We start from the raw sequence: 16,255 nt of genomic DNA on the forward strand, positions 1-16,255 counted from the left end.
CTTGCCAGATCAGGTCCTTTACAAAAGGTACCTGATCTCAGAATTATTAGATGTTGCTGATGATAAGCACTTGGCCTTTAGCAGGGGTCCTTGAAAAAAGGTGACTTAATCTGTTCTGTCTGTGGTTTGATTTTTATATACCTTTTTTTCTCAAGCATGCTTGCTGAAATTTAGAATGTGCTGCCGGGGATCAGAAGTGTTTTGTTTCCTGCTGTAGTACATTATAACACTTGATTTGAGAACAATATGTTGGGCAGCATAGCTTTAGACCTTTAGTTTGTTTTGTAAAAGTAGTTGTTTGTGTGTGCTGATTACACATTGAAATTTAATTTTTCATATAAAGATTGTATACTTCTATCCTTTTTACTTCAGCAGCCTTTTGTCATTGAGAGATCTGCTTCTTGAAGTGTTTCTTCTCAGATCCTGCTAACAAATCAGAATTGTTTAAAAAGTTTTTCTGTTGATAATACCTTTGAAGTACTGCTTTCTTGAAAGTTTCACAATGCAACTTTAGTAAGTCAGAATCCCATGTCTAAATTTGCTCTTTTCAGAAAATTTATATTCTCACTCTTAATTACTCAATAATAAAACTTAGCAGTTGGCACTTTATAGCTCTCCCACACTGTATCTTCATAAATTAAAACACAGATATTTTACAAATCTTTTTGAAATATATCAGGTTAGTAGCATAAGTAACTTGAGGATCTTTTGGAAAAAGCATTGTACATAGGCTGAACATTTCTTTAATATTGTACAAAATCTGGAAAACTATCGTACCAGTTTTTCAATGTGTCTTTTTATCTTTTGAATATAGATGAAAGATGACATGTTCTTCATATGTATGTAAGACTGAAATATAAGTAGCAAGTATTTAAGTGTTGTGTGATCTAAATGTCTGGGCTTTAATAATGCTGACTTCTTTTGAAAATGAGAGGGATTGTTTCTAACTTGATACCATTTAACAACTGTAGAATAATCAAGATTGTTATTACTATTCCTTAAGAATGGTGAAATTCTCTTACTCAGGAGGGATTTGAAACTAAGCAGAAATAAAAAAATAACACCCATATGTTATTTAGATCAAACAAAATAGGACAATTATGCCATGTGCATATTCAGTTATATTTGTTACCATTTTTTATAATTAGTAGCTTATTCACATTATCATGTTGCTATTATATGTATTTTTAGGTAGTTGTAATCCATGTCCAGAGACTGTAGATGTGAAATGCAATTGTGGAAAAACTGTCATTAAAGTGCCCTGTGGCAGAGAACGCACTATCAAACCTCCGAAGTGCAAACAGCTGTGCAGGTCAGTATAGAAGGTGTGTGTGTTTCCAGTTCTTCAGTGGAGTTATAAGTGTCCTTAAAGAAAGTAGTAAAATACAACCTTAAAAGGCAAAAATTATTCCTTTAATATGATTACAGATATTACTTGTCAGTCTTCCATATTCTTGACTATACAGATGGCAGTTAGCAATAATCTTCCTGTCAGACACCTCTAGTGCTGTGGTTTCATGAGCAACTTGCTGCTGTCAAGGGGAAGGTTCTGTCCCACTGAGCATTTCTAATTCTGCAGTCCCACTCATTTCTTCAAGTCATCTCTGGTACATTTTAAAGTATGTCCATGAGGCAGTTGACCTAGAAAACTTGACTAGCAAAAGGAAAAAGAATATTTTCTACTGGGGTGTAGTAAGATTACTTAGCGCAGAGTAGAATTAGGATTGAAATAGCTGTTGGAGTATGCGACCCAAATTTGATTTTCATTTAATTTAGAACTCCTGTATAATTTTACTGTAATATTAACCACGGCTGAAAGTGAGAAGTAAACTCATTCTAAAAAGAAAAAAAAAACAAACAAAAAACCACTTGTTCATCTCCATTCTTTGTGTATTGAGCATAATTGTTCAGTGACTGTAACATCGTATTTCTTGCTGTCATATTGATTCATTCTTGGATTTTACTTCAGTCGACCACCTACCTGTCACCACTCTACCCAGGAGAAACACTATTGCCACTTTGGTCGGTGTCCTCCGTGTCGTCAGTCCTGCCAGAAAACATTAACATGTGGTCATTTGTGCCCTGTTTCCTGCCACGATGAAGCACTTGTGAAGCAAGCTGGCTTAGTAAGTAAATAGTGGAAAATGGTGTGTTGTGTTTTGAAGAATGAGCAACAGGTTTTTGACCTTGATTTTATTTTGGAGGCTCTTGGGGTTCAGAGTAAATAAATAAATAATCAAGCACAGAGGTGTATGTACTGCGTAACCAAAACCTAAGTAGTTCTAGTTTTTGTTGCAATCTAATTAATTTTGTAGTATATATAATTAAATGTGCAGTTTTCAGCCGTTATACTTACTCAAGAAATTGTAAGATTTTTGTTAGTTGTATTACAAATGTTTAATTTCAGATGTAAGCAATTACCTTAAACATAGCAAAAAAAATTGTAACTGATATTTACTAAACCATTAAAATTTGCACTAGTTAGAAGTGAGAAATTGTTTGGCATCTTGAAACATGACAGATGCATGCACTGCTTGATGATAATTGAACTTGTTTAGTAATTGAATTTTCTTACCCCTAACCAGGCTAAGCATGAAACTAATTTTTTTTGTGTGTAGGAGGTGTTGAGATTTCCATTAGTAAAACGTTAGTTACTAGAAAGTGGATTTGTTAGAGTGGAGATAGGTTTAGGAGATATGTTTGTTTATTGTCAAGCAGATGGTTCCATTTGTGTTCTGTATTCAGCCCGTGTTGTCTTTTGCTCTCAGCACCAGTCTGCAGGACCCTGGGAACAGCCACTTGAGCCAGCTTTTATTCAAACAGCACTACCATGCCCTCCCTGTGAGGTTCCTATACCAGTGTAAGTATTAAAAAATGAAACTTACAAAAGAAAATTTTGGCATGAAAAGAATTTTTTTCTTTTTGTATTGTTGTAGACATGGACATGAAAATAACCATATTTTCCTCTTCAGATGAAGAGAGCCTGTGTGAACACTTTTCTTGCAAAACTAGGAGCAGTGGTGCTTGTGTAATAGGCATTTCTGTAGTGTGTGCTCACTGTTTGAAAGGACTGATAGCGTTAGTAAACATTGGTTGTTTCTAATAAATGTTGTGTGCAATGCTGCCTTAAGAGAAAAAACATGAAAATTGCAGACAGCCACTGTAATCTGATAGTCTTCAGTGACATACAACTTTTCCACCCAGTTTCTATCTTGTTTGGTTTATGGGATCATAATTTTCTGCATAATGAATTGCTGTTTTGTTTCTCAGTTGTTCAGTTATTGTGTGCTAATGAATGGCAGGTGGATGCACTTTATCCCATCTGCTTGTCTCCTTTCTATTTTTAACTTGTCCAGAAGGTTCTGCTCTGAGTAGAGCCATATCAACTCTTTCTGTGATAATGCTGAGGATAATAAGGGAAGATATGGTAGTGACGTTTTTCACCATTCTTTTTCAATTTGCTAGAACTTCTGTTTACATTGTGGAATAAGGACTCGGAATGAAACATTTATCTGAAAAAGGAAATACTGGGGGGTTTGGTCTGTTTTTGTGTTGTAGTCTCTTACCATTTTAAACGCTGCATACTTCACAGGCATTACTGCCTATGTGTTTTTTAAACATCTCTCCTTAACAAGGGAATATTGTGTCCTCATTTTATGAAGTGAGAAGTAGACGGAGGAAGATGGTCAAAAATATCTGTTTAACTGCCGACATAGATATGTTTAGAATTTAATTTGTCAAGCTATGATAGGTTGTACTTTCTGTTCAAAACTGTGACTGCTCAGTATTTCTGATACTTGGGCTCAAAGTTCAAAGTCAGACTCCCAAAAGGTGAAAAATGTGTAGTTATGAACAGTCTGGTTTCAGTATTTGGGTAGATGCCTGTAGAAACTGTCTCATATAGGTATTCAGCAGAGGTCATTGTGTAACATCATGCATTATGTAAGGCACATCTCCTAGTTCCTCTGAATTCCAACCTAAAAATCACCTCTTTTAGTCTGAAGACTCCTCCCCAGAGGATGTAAGTGTGCAAAGTGAGAAGGAAACCATATGGAAAAGTTGTTAATTTAATATTCAATATTAATGCTATTTTATTTTAATATTAATATTTAATTTTTAACTAGAGGAAGCATTGTTACACTTCATAGTTCTTGGAGCAGTTGTGGTTCTACTATCATCACAACACATTAATTCTGGAATATCCTAACTTTCTTGATTGATCTTTGCAACTGTAACTTTTTTTTTTTTTTTTAATTACTGAAAGCAATGAGAGAAATTTCCTGAATCAACAAAATAATAATAGTAAACAAAATTGTAGGTATAAAGTAATGTCTTGCTACAAAGCAAATATATGATACCTTCTTAGATCATTAGCAGGGCTTTTAGAATCATTGCTAGAACAGGGACTTTTGAACAAATACAATAATGGAGAGTGGTGTAAATAATCCTGTTCTGGATGGATGGATGTTACTGGGGATTCCATCCTTCACCACTAAGGTTTTGCAATACTTTTTGACACTTTTTCTAATAATTTGGTATCTCTGAACGTGCACGGTGAGAGATTTGGAATGGAATGTATTCAGTGTCTGTTTCTGTAGAGTTAAAAGGGAGATTCTGAAAAATTTACTCTATTAATTTCACAGAATCATTGAGGATGGAAGGTACCTTGGGGTGGGGTCATCTAGTCCAGCCTCCTGCTAAAAGCAGATCAACACTGATTTTGGATCAATTTCATAGAATTGTAGAATGGTTTGGGTCAGAAGGGACCTTAAAGATAAGATCATGTAGTTCCAACCCCCCTGCCATGGGCAGGGACACCTTCCACGAGACCAGGCTGCTCAAAGCCCCATCCAGCCCGGCCTTGAACACTGCCAGGGATGGGGCACCCACAGCTGCTCTGGGCAACCTGTTCCAGTGTCTCACCACCTGCATAGTAAAGGATTTCTTCCTAATATCTAATGCAAATCTATCCTCTTAGTTTAAAGTCATTGCCCCTTGTCCTATCACTACAGGCCCTACTAAAGTCTGTCCGCATCTTTCTTATAAGCCCTCTTTAAATATCAAAAAGCCTGTAAGGTCTCCCTGGAGCCTTCTCTTCTCCAGGCTGAACAACCCCAACTCACTCAGCCTGTCTTCATAGGAGAGGTGCTCCAGCTGTCTGGTCATTTTCATGGCCCTCCTCTGGTCTGTAGCAGGTCCGTGTCGTTATGGTGGGCGCCCTAGAACTGAACAAAGTACTCCAGGTTGGTTCTCACCAGAGTGCAGCAAAGAGGGAGAATCACTTCCCTTGACCTCCTCCTAGTCACACTTCTTTTGATGCAGCCCAGGATATGGTTGGCTTTATGGGTTGCAAGCACCTGTTGCCAGGACACGTTGAGCTTTTCATCCACCAGCACCCCCAAGGCTTTCTCCTCAGTGCTGCTCTCAGTTCATTCTCTGCCCAGCCTGTATTTGTGCTTGGGATTGCCCTGGCCCATGTGCAGGACCTTCCACTTGGTCTTGTTGAACTTCATGAGGTTTCCACAGGCCCATCTCTCAAACCTGTCAAGGTCCTTCTGGATGGCATGCATTCCCTCCAGCGTGTTAACTGCACCACACAGCTTGGTGTCATTGGCAAACTTGCTGAGGGTGCACTCAACCCCACTATCCATGTTACCAACAAAGATGTTAAATAGTGCTGGTCCCAGTGTGGACCCCTGAGTTTTGTCCAGCTGGACCTTGAAAACCCCCTAGTATGTTGATTCTGCAGCCTCTCTGGACAGCCTCTTTCAGTGCTTGATTACACTTATACTCTTACTGCTCTTTTTTTTTTTTTTTTTGGGGGGGGGTGGGGGCGGGGGGGGTGGTGCGGATGGGGTATGGTGTTGGTGTTAAAATTTTTTCCTCCACTGTGGGGGGTCTTTCTTGTTTAAGAGTGTCATTGTTATCTCTTGCATTCCTGCTAAGAGCCTCGGTAAGGAGCCTGGCTTCAACTTCTTGGTAACTTCCCCTTAATTCTGACAGACTGTTAGTGTGTCTCCAGGCTGTAGCGTTGTGGAGGTTTAGTCAGTCCCAGATGCAGGACTTTCTTTGTCTCTGCATTTCATGAATTTCCTCTCAGCCCATCCATCCAGTCTGTCTAGATCCTTCTGAATGGCACCCCTTGCCCTCAAATGTATTAACTGTATCGTCCTTGAGCATTGTCTGCAAAATCAGTGCATTTTGTCACTTCCAAGTTATTGGGGAAAAAAAATAATTAAACAAGATAGGTCCCAGGCTGAAGAATTCCACCTGTACCTGGTGTCCAAGTAGGATACAAACAACTAGCCACTACCCTTTGAGCCCAGTGGTCCTGCTAGTTTTTCATGCATCTAGTAGTTAGTCTGACACCATTACATCTCAACGTGAATGCAGGGTTGCTATGGGGAGTCTCTTATCCACCGATTTAGTAGCTACAGTTGGGCTGGTTGAGCAGTTTCCCCTTGCAGTGGTACAGAAGCATGCTACAATGGAATGCAGAGATCCTAGAAGCCAAATTAGCTGGAAGTTTGTCTTGGATATAAGAGAATTGAGCTGTGTAGAGCAAAGAGCAGGCTCCTGTGCTCTATCTGCTCCGTATTATACCAGGTGAAAGACTGATTGCTCTTTTTAATATCTTGCTGTCCTAAAGACCATCTTTAGCTATTGGTAGTTGCTCTGTGTTAGAGAAGTTATCAGAGATGCTTTTTTTTTTTTTTAAATACTTTCCTAGAAATTCTTAGGAACTGGTTTACAGGTATTTTAGCTAGAGTATTAATGTTTTCATTACTCTCCTTTATACGGTTTCAGTAGAGAAATCAAAATAATACTTTGGAAGGAGATGACAGGTGTGAAATCAGAGGTGAAAATAAAACCATACTTGTAAAAATAAAGATTAATTTAATGTTTAGGAGATCAGTGTTTGAATAAGTCACCAATTAATACCTTCAAAATTCTTAGCAGGGTGCATTTTTTATTTCCTAGGAATGGTAGGCAAGGGACTGAATTGTAAATGTTAGACTAGATAGTTTTCTGAAATAACTGAAAAATATGAAGTGATATATTAGTAGAGCCAAAGGAGAAGATATCTGAAAGCATTTCAGGTAATTTTTAAAAACAAAAATTATTAATTGCATATACTACTGTAAGTAATCTGCACATGAAACACTGATTTTGGAACTGCAGTCATAAAATACAGCAATCCAAACAACTGTTGATAAAGAAGGTGTTGATCTGCATAGATGTATGATTTTCTCTTAGTTTGCACTTTTTAAAAATAGAATGCATTATTTTTGTGTGAAAGGCAGTCACTGATTAAAGTCCTGTATTAAAGAAATACATGTTTTCTGAATCTCTGTTTTTTCTCTCTTTAACAGGGAGTGTCTTGGGCAGCATGAGGTGAGTCACGGAAACTGCCTTTTAAAGTTAAATGTAAAGGATATCTCACTTTGTCAGTCTAAAAAAAATATTAAAGAAAAATATTATATGGGGGGTTTATATTTTAAAACCAATGAAGTATTTTATAAGGGCTTACATATAAGAAAATATTTTAGTTCCTTTTTGGAGAATATATAAAACTACTTGACTTTTTAGAATTCTTGGACAGAAATTTAAGCTCAAGATATACGAAGCTATTTGTGTATTCTTGAAGTTGTTTAAATAGTGTTTAAATTTTTTTGGAGTGGGTGGTCTTTTTTCATTATATAGTTCTGGGATTTTTTTCCCTGTCATTCTACAGTTATTATTCACTCTGTCACATAACTTTCCTCAGTTCTGGAAACTGCTGTGTCTTTTTTAAAAGGATAAGGAGTATAGAGTCCTGCAGGAAAGTTCTTAACGTGACATGGATCTAAGCGTGCATGGATGGAATTAGACAATATAGTAGAAACTTCTTCAATGTTAGTTGTTATCTTGTCTTTTTGATGTGTAGCCTTCTCCAGTTTTGGATGAAGTCATTGTCTGTTTTGGCTGTCATGAGAAGAAAATCTAATTGACACTTGAAGCTAAATAACTATCATCGTTGTTCACAGTAATTTCTAAAAATCAAGAAAAATTAATTGATCTTAAATTTCATGATTTTTAAGAGATGATTGCTAAACTACTATTTAAAAAAACACTGTTGCTATTACAGCTTTGTCTACTATTAAGTCTGATACAAGTTCACTATCAAAATGCAGCTAACAATACTATAACAAACCTAGTTTCATTTTAAGCAAGTAAAAAATTCTAGAAAACACTTTAAATATTTAAAGACGCATCCCCTCTTTTTTTATTCTTTGACCTTCTTTAATAATCTTTCGGTATGTGTTGTAATGGTAGCTTGATTATGTGGTGGCAACATCTGCAAATGTTGTTCACATTTATATATCTGCAGTACAGCTTCCATGAATTTATGTATAAACAAAATATAAGCTGTGGTCAATTGACCCAATATATAACTTGCTCTAGATGATGTTACTGGGTTTGGTGCTGTTCAGATGTACATGGTTATGAAGTATATATCCCTCCCCATAACAGAGGACAGGATGGCTGCTCTTATTAGAGAAGATGGTTCCAATTACTACATATTTATAACTACTAATTTCAGAATAATTGGGAAAAAAAATCCATTCTCCTTTGCACACTGGTCTTAGCAGAATCAGTCAATGGTTTTGGGCCATGTTTTCTTTATGGGTTAGTGTAGAAAATAGGGCACAATCCCACGGAGTCTATACCTAACTTTAATTATTAAGATTTATTGATGTTATATGATATTCTAGATTAAACGTTCCTTCTCTCAGCCAGCAGAGTGCAGTGCTTCCTTCCTGCTGAAGTTTAGTGGTTTCTGGAGTGGAATGAAGTGTCCTAATCTTCGAGATTTTTTATAGCAGTCAAGGAAAAGAATGATTTGTTAAATGTGTGTGTGAGAGGGGGTGTTTACAGTGTATTTATATGCATTGTACATTTTTTGTTATTCCTGATATCTCTAAAAAGAAAAAAAAAATGTCATGTCTGTTCAGTGTTTTATAGCCATATTGGTTCTTTCTCACCTCAAACTACTTTTGTTAACAAGAGAAAACATTTGTATGTGTTTACGAACGCCTCCCTCCTGTAGTAGGTTCCAGCCCATGAGGGGATTTTCACTAGGAAATATGAACTTTTCACAAGTGATGAAAGTAGCAATTTTCTCAAGCAAAGTTTTGCTGTGAAGAGGGGGCTCATCGCTGTACTATGTTACTACTTATGTTGGACTGTTATGGAGGAGGTATAGAAGGTATAGCAGAACTATAATGGAGGAGGTATAAAAGAAACAAACTAGGAATTAAATGAGTTATAAAGTTGTCTTATATTTTACTGGGATGCCTGCAGACAATGAGAAGAGTGAATGAAAGCAAACAGTTTAGAAGTTATATGATAAACAAATGTACTGTCTTTACATTTTTGCTTGGACAGTAATTTTCATTTGTGTAGGTATTGGAGTTGGTCGTTTTGTTGGGTTTTGTGTGTCTTGCTTTCTTTTTTAATTTCACTTTGGCATTTAGTTTAAAAAGTAGTTTTAAGAGATTGATTTAATTCGAGCTCTTACATGTCTTCGGGTATTTTGAACAAGCGATCGATCACTTGAACCAACAGACTTAAAACTACTTTTTAGGTGGTATAATTATATAAAGTCTGTGTTCAATGGAAGTATGATTCAACATGATGTTTAAAATAAGATTTATTTTAGCTACAGTGTGCAGCTGCCTTTTTAATAACTTCTTTGATTTGTAGGTGCTTAAAAGTAGCTGTCAATTTTGTTTCAAGTTGTAAGTAAGAAAAATCACCTATCATCAACAATTGCTGCCACCCCAAAATGAAAACTTGATGTTTTACTTTTCCTTTGAACTGCTATAAGCATTGGCATTTCATAGCAGTAGCATACATATGCTCTTTTAAATCAAATTATAAGAGCTAATATTTGTATTCAAAATCAGTGTTTATGGGAAAACATTAAAGCCCATACAAGATCAATGAGAAGAAAGAAATCCTAACTGGATATGGTATTAATTAATCTGCTGCATTTATTTCTCTTGTAGTTGCTTCATTTCATTAAATGTTTTAGGGGAAGGGAAACATTCTGGTTCTGTTTCAGTGATGAGTATTTTGAATATCCTGTAATTTCAGTCATGCTGTTCTCGGGCAGATAGAATGCTGCTTTTCCCACCCCCACCCCCACACCCCCCCCCGGTAGGAATTTAATGTTATGTTTCATTATTCTAGGGGTTTTTTTAAGCTGTGGTTCATTTATAGGAGGGAGGCTATTACTCTGTCTCTAGGTTAAAACTTATGTAAAACTTAATGCGATTCATCTTTTATGGCTGAATATCGTAAATGTTTCCAAAATTTTGCTGCCCTATTGTACTTGCTTTCTATTTTCATATCCCAATTGATTTATCTGTTAGTTGCTTTTATGCATTTAGGAGATGTGCTGGAAAGCTTCTGAAAGTTGTCTTGTCCTTTTTGCCTTGCCTTCCTTTCCTTATCCTGTAGAAGACCTGTGGTCTGAAAATGATGCCTCCTTGTTTTCTTTGTTTCCAATCAGCTTTCATAAAATACTTCTGGTTCTCATCTGCATTCTTTATTCTTCAGCTCGTCAGCTTCCTGGGGTTTGTGGTGGCTTTGATATTCATATTTGTAGCAAGAGTAGAGACCTCCATTTAGCCATTTCAGAAATGCATTCCAACTATAGAAAGTAACCCTTTTCTCTACTTTGTCTTTGTGGATATTAGTAATAAATCCAAGCATACTGACTTGTCAAGAAATGGAAACAAAATTTGAAAATGTAATGTAGGTTTAAATTAATTGAAATTCTTTTATTTTGGCTATGATATCAATTGATTCCAGAAGACAATTTTATTGGACTCTAGAAAGTCAGTGAGAGGGGCAAACTGGAGCTATGCTGGATGCAGCCAGAGGGCTGGGATGCTCTCCACAGTCAGCCATCTGAAAACTGCCACTGTTGTCTTGCTGGCTTGTGGGCTTCCTTCAGTGCCCTTTGCTTTATTCAACATTGCATCTCATCCAGTGTGCTTGAGGGATGCTACTACAACGGATGCTCCACTTCTGCCTATGTGCTTCTGTTAATTCACTTTAGCTGGAGCTAGAGCTTGTGTCCCTGTATGACGAAAGACTGACTCCTGGTTAAAAGAAGTCTCATCAGCATTATTGAACTGTGCAGCTGTAGCGCTAACATGCTGTTATTGCCCTGATCTGCCTGGCACTGCCTGAGCCACCGAAGAACCGGTAGTCATAAGTGGCAGTGCGGGAGCAAGGAAAGGTAGAGGAGTGGGCAGAGGTAGATCGTAATGCTTGGTACACCTGTTTTTTTCATTCTTCTATCTTCCAGCATTCCTTTACTACTTACATTGCTACTGAAAGGAAGTTGCGACTGTGAGGAAGGAGGAGGATGAGAAAGGGTAGGATATTAAGAATGATAAAACCTTCGGTAACTGGTGGTGTGTTCACTGGGTATAGAACTATTCTCTGCTTCAGACACTCATTTTTGTAGGCCTATTGCTGGCTTTTGTTCCTTTGGTCACCAGAAGCATAAGCCATCAGAGGCTGAGTTGTAGTGTGTTTGCAGGGTGTGGTATGAGCCAGGCATTCAGACTACTTACGATGGTTGTATTAGTGCTTTAGCCAGCGTAATGAGTGTCAGCTCTAACATAGGGATGTAAGAGTAGTTGGACGTGATGGCTTCAGGGTTTTCTCCTGTGTATTCCATGCCTGATATTCAGCCTGCCATGCAGACTGCTTCGGTTCACGGAGTCTCGGTGGGTCAGGATGAGGAGTTCAGAAGTCTTGTGAATGAATTGGATTTTGTAATGACTTGATGCGGAGTACAGATTTTTTTGAGGTGAAGCCCAGAAAGCATTTCCATAGGTCAGTGGATTCAAATGGTACATTGTATATTTTTGCTTTAAGATGGAGGGAAATCAACATGGACAGTGCTGAAGGGAGAGCGTTCCTCACTGCCCTGTGAGGGACTGCCCCCTCTTCCCTCGTTTCAGTTCCAGCGCTCACCTGGTTGCATAGTCAATACACTTGCAAACCTAGCAAAAGACAAGGAACTTTTTTCCTACGAATTCCTTTTTGTCCATTTTGATTAGTTGAGTTGTCTTGCTTTAAAGACAGATGTGTGGTAAGACTTGTTCAAATTAAGTGGTAGGAGTGTACGGTTAGGACTGTAGAGTTGGGAGAAAAGGAAAAGGCATAGTGCAAAGCTGCTCAGTCAACTTAAGCTGTAACACATAATCACACCCTTACTCTAGTCAAAGTCAGTTATGTCATATTAGCCTCTTGTGTAATAACATCACAAATAGTTTCTGGTTTCATCTGTGAAGTGATCATGAAATTAAAAAAAAACCCACAATTTTTTTGACAGCATCACAAAACTGATTCTTTTTCATGTGAATATTATATAATGGTTGGAAGATGGGAACAGTGAGTTTCCTCTAATACTTGTGATGTTGAGAGATTTGTACTATTCAACTTTAGGAAAGTAACCTAGTTAACCAAGTTAGAAGTTTATACTGTTTCAGTACCAATGAGGAGTAAAGGCTTCTAAATAGGTGCTCTGAATAGTACTACAAAGCTCTGTTAACTGGAATGTTAACCTCAAATTAGAAAGCACAAATATATCATAAGACATTAAAATCTTAGTCCTGTCAATAGAGCCATTTTTTCTTCCCCTTCCCAATCCTGGGAGTTATATTTGATATAGTCAGTATTTGTTTTATAGAATTTCTGACTGGCAGGTTGTTTTCTGTCTACAGAACTGTAAAATGTTTTGGGTTTATGGTGACCGTAACACAGTTAAGCTTGTGAAATCAAACTATAACAGTCTTCTGCAGTAACTGTAAAGCAGTTTAGAAACCTTTAATGCAAGGCACGAGTGTAATTGAGAAAGAAGGAATAAATCACACTAAAGTATTTGAGAATGTAATAGTCTGTTTAAAAAAACCCCACCTTTTGCATAAGTTAGGTTGTTTAATTAAAAAAGTGGGCTTTTTTACCTGGTATAATCAGTGTGAAACAAATGTGTGGTTATATTGGGATGGGAACCTAAAGTCTATTAAACAAAAAAGTCAAATAGACATTGCACTGCTTTTCTTCTTTTAACAAAGATACTCGAGAACCAAACATTCTCTGTAATGATGCAGTTCCTCTTTGTGTGTGTATATATGTATAGTGGGTGTATATAGATAGATAAGATATCACGGTACACATGTGCAATGTGTGTATATATACATTATCTGCATATTTGTATTTATTAATTTTTAACTTCTAGGTTACTCCATTACCATGTCACTCTGCAAATCCCTACTCATGTAAAAGGTTTTGTGGGCGGCTTCTTGATTGTCAAAATCACACCTGTATGAAAGAATGTCATCACGTTACTAAATTGAACAGTAGTGCAGATGGAAAGAAGGTAGGTTTATTTCCTAGCTTTTGTATTTGTGTATTTTATACATTGTCTTCAATTTTAACTGGAAAATAAAGAATTGGCAACAGAAAGGCACAGGATCTATTCCAGGTTCCAGTGGGAGACTTGCACGTGTTCTGTTCCCATTGATGCTGTGACATGTAGCTAATCTATACTTCTTTAGACTAAAAACCTGAGATAATAATATGTATTTTGCATATGCTATACCTTTTTGGTTTAGGATGACATACGTTACTTTTTCGTCAAAACCTTATTTCTTGACAAGTCGTTAAAATCAGTCTTTGTAACTGTCGAGATCAAGTGAACTGCTGATAATCTCTGTCTACAAATGCACTTGCAATCGACTGGGGAAACTCTTTCCAGAGGAGAGCTGTAAATCTGTTGAGGAGGGTAAGAAATCTGTAGGAGAGCGCACTGGAAATGTTTCAGAATACGTGAAGACTTCTTAAAGCACTGAGTTGATACATTCCTGTTTATCAGTGTCAACTAGAAACTCATTTATGTGGTTAAGAAGCTGTAGGTTTTAGTTGCTGAAGATAATATGAAACAAAAATACGAGTAAGTACAAAGCTGAAATTTGTTCTAGTTTTGAACAGTCAAAAGCATGTAGCTTGTGGTTTGAGAGTCATGATTTGGAGGCAAACAGAATTTTAAGCTTTGAAAGCATTACTTTAGAAAAAATTGCAATATGGTCTCTCTGGGCATTTAGAAAACTGAGCCAGCATTCAGTTGGGTACAAAACATAAATGTTACATTTTAACTTAAATAGGATCGTATCCCTGTAGATTCCAGTCCTAGAAGTGGTGTTGTCATCTAAGAACTGTATATATTGCAGTTACTATATTGTTCTATTGGTGTTTGTGAAACTGTTGTCTGAGGAGTATGAGCTCTTAGAGCAACTTGTGGAACAGTAACCTGCAGTAATGGTGACATCAGCAAATACCAACAGTGACAGTTTTGACATCTCCATTTATGACTATCAGAGGCTGTCTGCCTACTGCTTCAGTTAAACCAATTAAAATGTGAGTGTGTAAGGATTATTCCTAGCTCCATTTTGAATGAGGCAACACATTTTCAGAAAACAGGAGTCTATGTACATGTGAAGTATGGGTAAATTTCATTTTCCAATTTTGTTTGAATTTTTATGAACTCAAGTTGGCTTTGACCTTTAGAGCTTTTGTTCTGTTGTTTTGGTAGACAAAATTGCAGGTGTAGTCAGAAAAGTCCTGATTAAATTTCTTGATTTTGTCTGAGTAGCGATTTTCTGTCTGGAATTTAAGTTTGTTCTGCATGTTGTGCTAGAAAATGTTGTAGAAAGGTCAGCTGTTTGCTTTTACCTGCTGTTAAATTTTATATCACAGTTTTCTAAATGCTTTCAGTTGCTCTTGTCTTTTAGATGTGAATTCTTGAGGTTAGGTTTTGTAAACAATCATTGTACAAAGGTTCCTTTTTAAACTTCAGCAAAAATTGTTCAATTGTAGAAGCAGAAGAAAAGGGGATTGGAAGAATATCAGGGGAAACTGTATTAAAACCTGAAATTCTTATGTCCTTATTTTGAGTAGCATAAGGTGAAATGCTGGGATGGAATTAGTTATTTTGGGAAGGCATTGTGTGTAAAGATAATTGGCTTTACTCTGACTGACTTCTGTGAAACTCAGCATTTGAATGTGATAGCAAGCCTTAAAATACTGTGCTGTGTAGGTTTAGTTGATAAACCATGTCAATCTGTCTGTGCGTATTTGCAGACTGGGATTCTGGATGAGTTATGGTAAGAATATGAGTAGAAATGGAGTTTAATTTACTGTGCTGATGTCCATCATGTTGTACTGATGTCAGTTGTGTCACCTGCAATGAGAATGACACTACAGTTGTTGTAGACTTTGTGTAGTATGTGGAGCAGAAGCAATGCCTTAGCAGCTCCCAGCATATACCTAAGCTAATACTTTTTGGAAGTTTATATGAAATATTGTACATGTATGGAAATGGAATGACTTAAAGTTTGCTTCTTAAAAAGAAGCAAACAAACCTCCTTGTCCCTGTATTACAGAGTAGTATGTCATGACTAAAGTTTTATGATAACATGGTGGGTAGGAAAAATTAGTTCTGAATATGAAATCACTTCTTTTTCTAACAGTTTTCCATAGAGAATTAACTGGCTTAATGGCAGTTTTCCAAAACACTAATATTAAAAGGTCCTTTTATGCCCAGGAAGCAAAAAGAACTCTGTCTCTTTGACCGACAAAGACTGGCATTTCTGCTTTTCTTGTAAAGGCATATATAATTATTTTTGCTTGAGGGATATCTTACTGAACAGCTGGATTTCCTTAGCAAAACCACCACAACTCTTTCTTCTCTATAAAAGCTTGTTAATGGTATCTAACAAACAATTGTTTGGCACTTTCTTTAATACTTTGGTTTTATTTTGTTAGGCAGGTCCAGAATGTTTGCAGTGTGAAGAGGAGTGTACCAAGCCCCGTCCATCTGGCTGTCCTCACCGATGTGTTTTGCCCTGTCATCCTGGGGATTGCCCATCATGTCTCCAGATGCTTAAAATAAAGTGTCACTGCAAACTATCAATACTGTATATTGAATGCTTGTAAGTGTCAGACCTGAACCCAACTTTTCATTTGAATGTTACTAACTGGAAACCATTTGAAATGTCGGGATGGGAGCTATTCTTATGGCAAGTTATAAAGTATCTCTTGAAGGTTATAATTTTTAATATAATGGGGGTTTTCTGGTTAAGTTTTTTCATTGGTTTTGTTCGATATTACTGCTAAAATCATAAATGCA

General features: G+C 36.9%; 1 protein-coding gene across 2 annotated transcripts in view; it reads left to right on the plus strand.

Annotated features, from left to right (window-relative positions):
• The window catches only part of NFXL1 (nuclear transcription factor, X-box binding like 1), a 47,711-nt gene that overhangs the window by 12,941 nt on the left and 18,515 nt on the right, over window positions 1-16,255 (plus strand). For both annotated transcript variants that reach the window (XM_056340539.1, XM_056340545.1), the window contains exons 12-17: window positions 1,192-1,312; window positions 1,970-2,126; window positions 2,769-2,860; window positions 7,374-7,395; window positions 13,307-13,447; window positions 15,892-16,058. In XM_056340539.1, coding sequence (XP_056196514.1) covers window positions 1,192-1,312; window positions 1,970-2,126; window positions 2,769-2,860; window positions 7,374-7,395; window positions 13,307-13,447; window positions 15,892-16,058 — 700 coding nt within the window. The remainder of the gene's footprint in view (window positions 1-1,191; window positions 1,313-1,969; window positions 2,127-2,768; window positions 2,861-7,373; window positions 7,396-13,306; window positions 13,448-15,891; window positions 16,059-16,255) is intronic.

This window comes from Falco biarmicus, chromosome 1, assembly GCF_023638135.1.
Source record: "Falco biarmicus isolate bFalBia1 chromosome 1, bFalBia1.pri, whole genome shotgun sequence".
NCBI classification, from domain to species: Eukaryota; Metazoa; Chordata; class Aves; order Falconiformes; family Falconidae; genus Falco; species Falco biarmicus.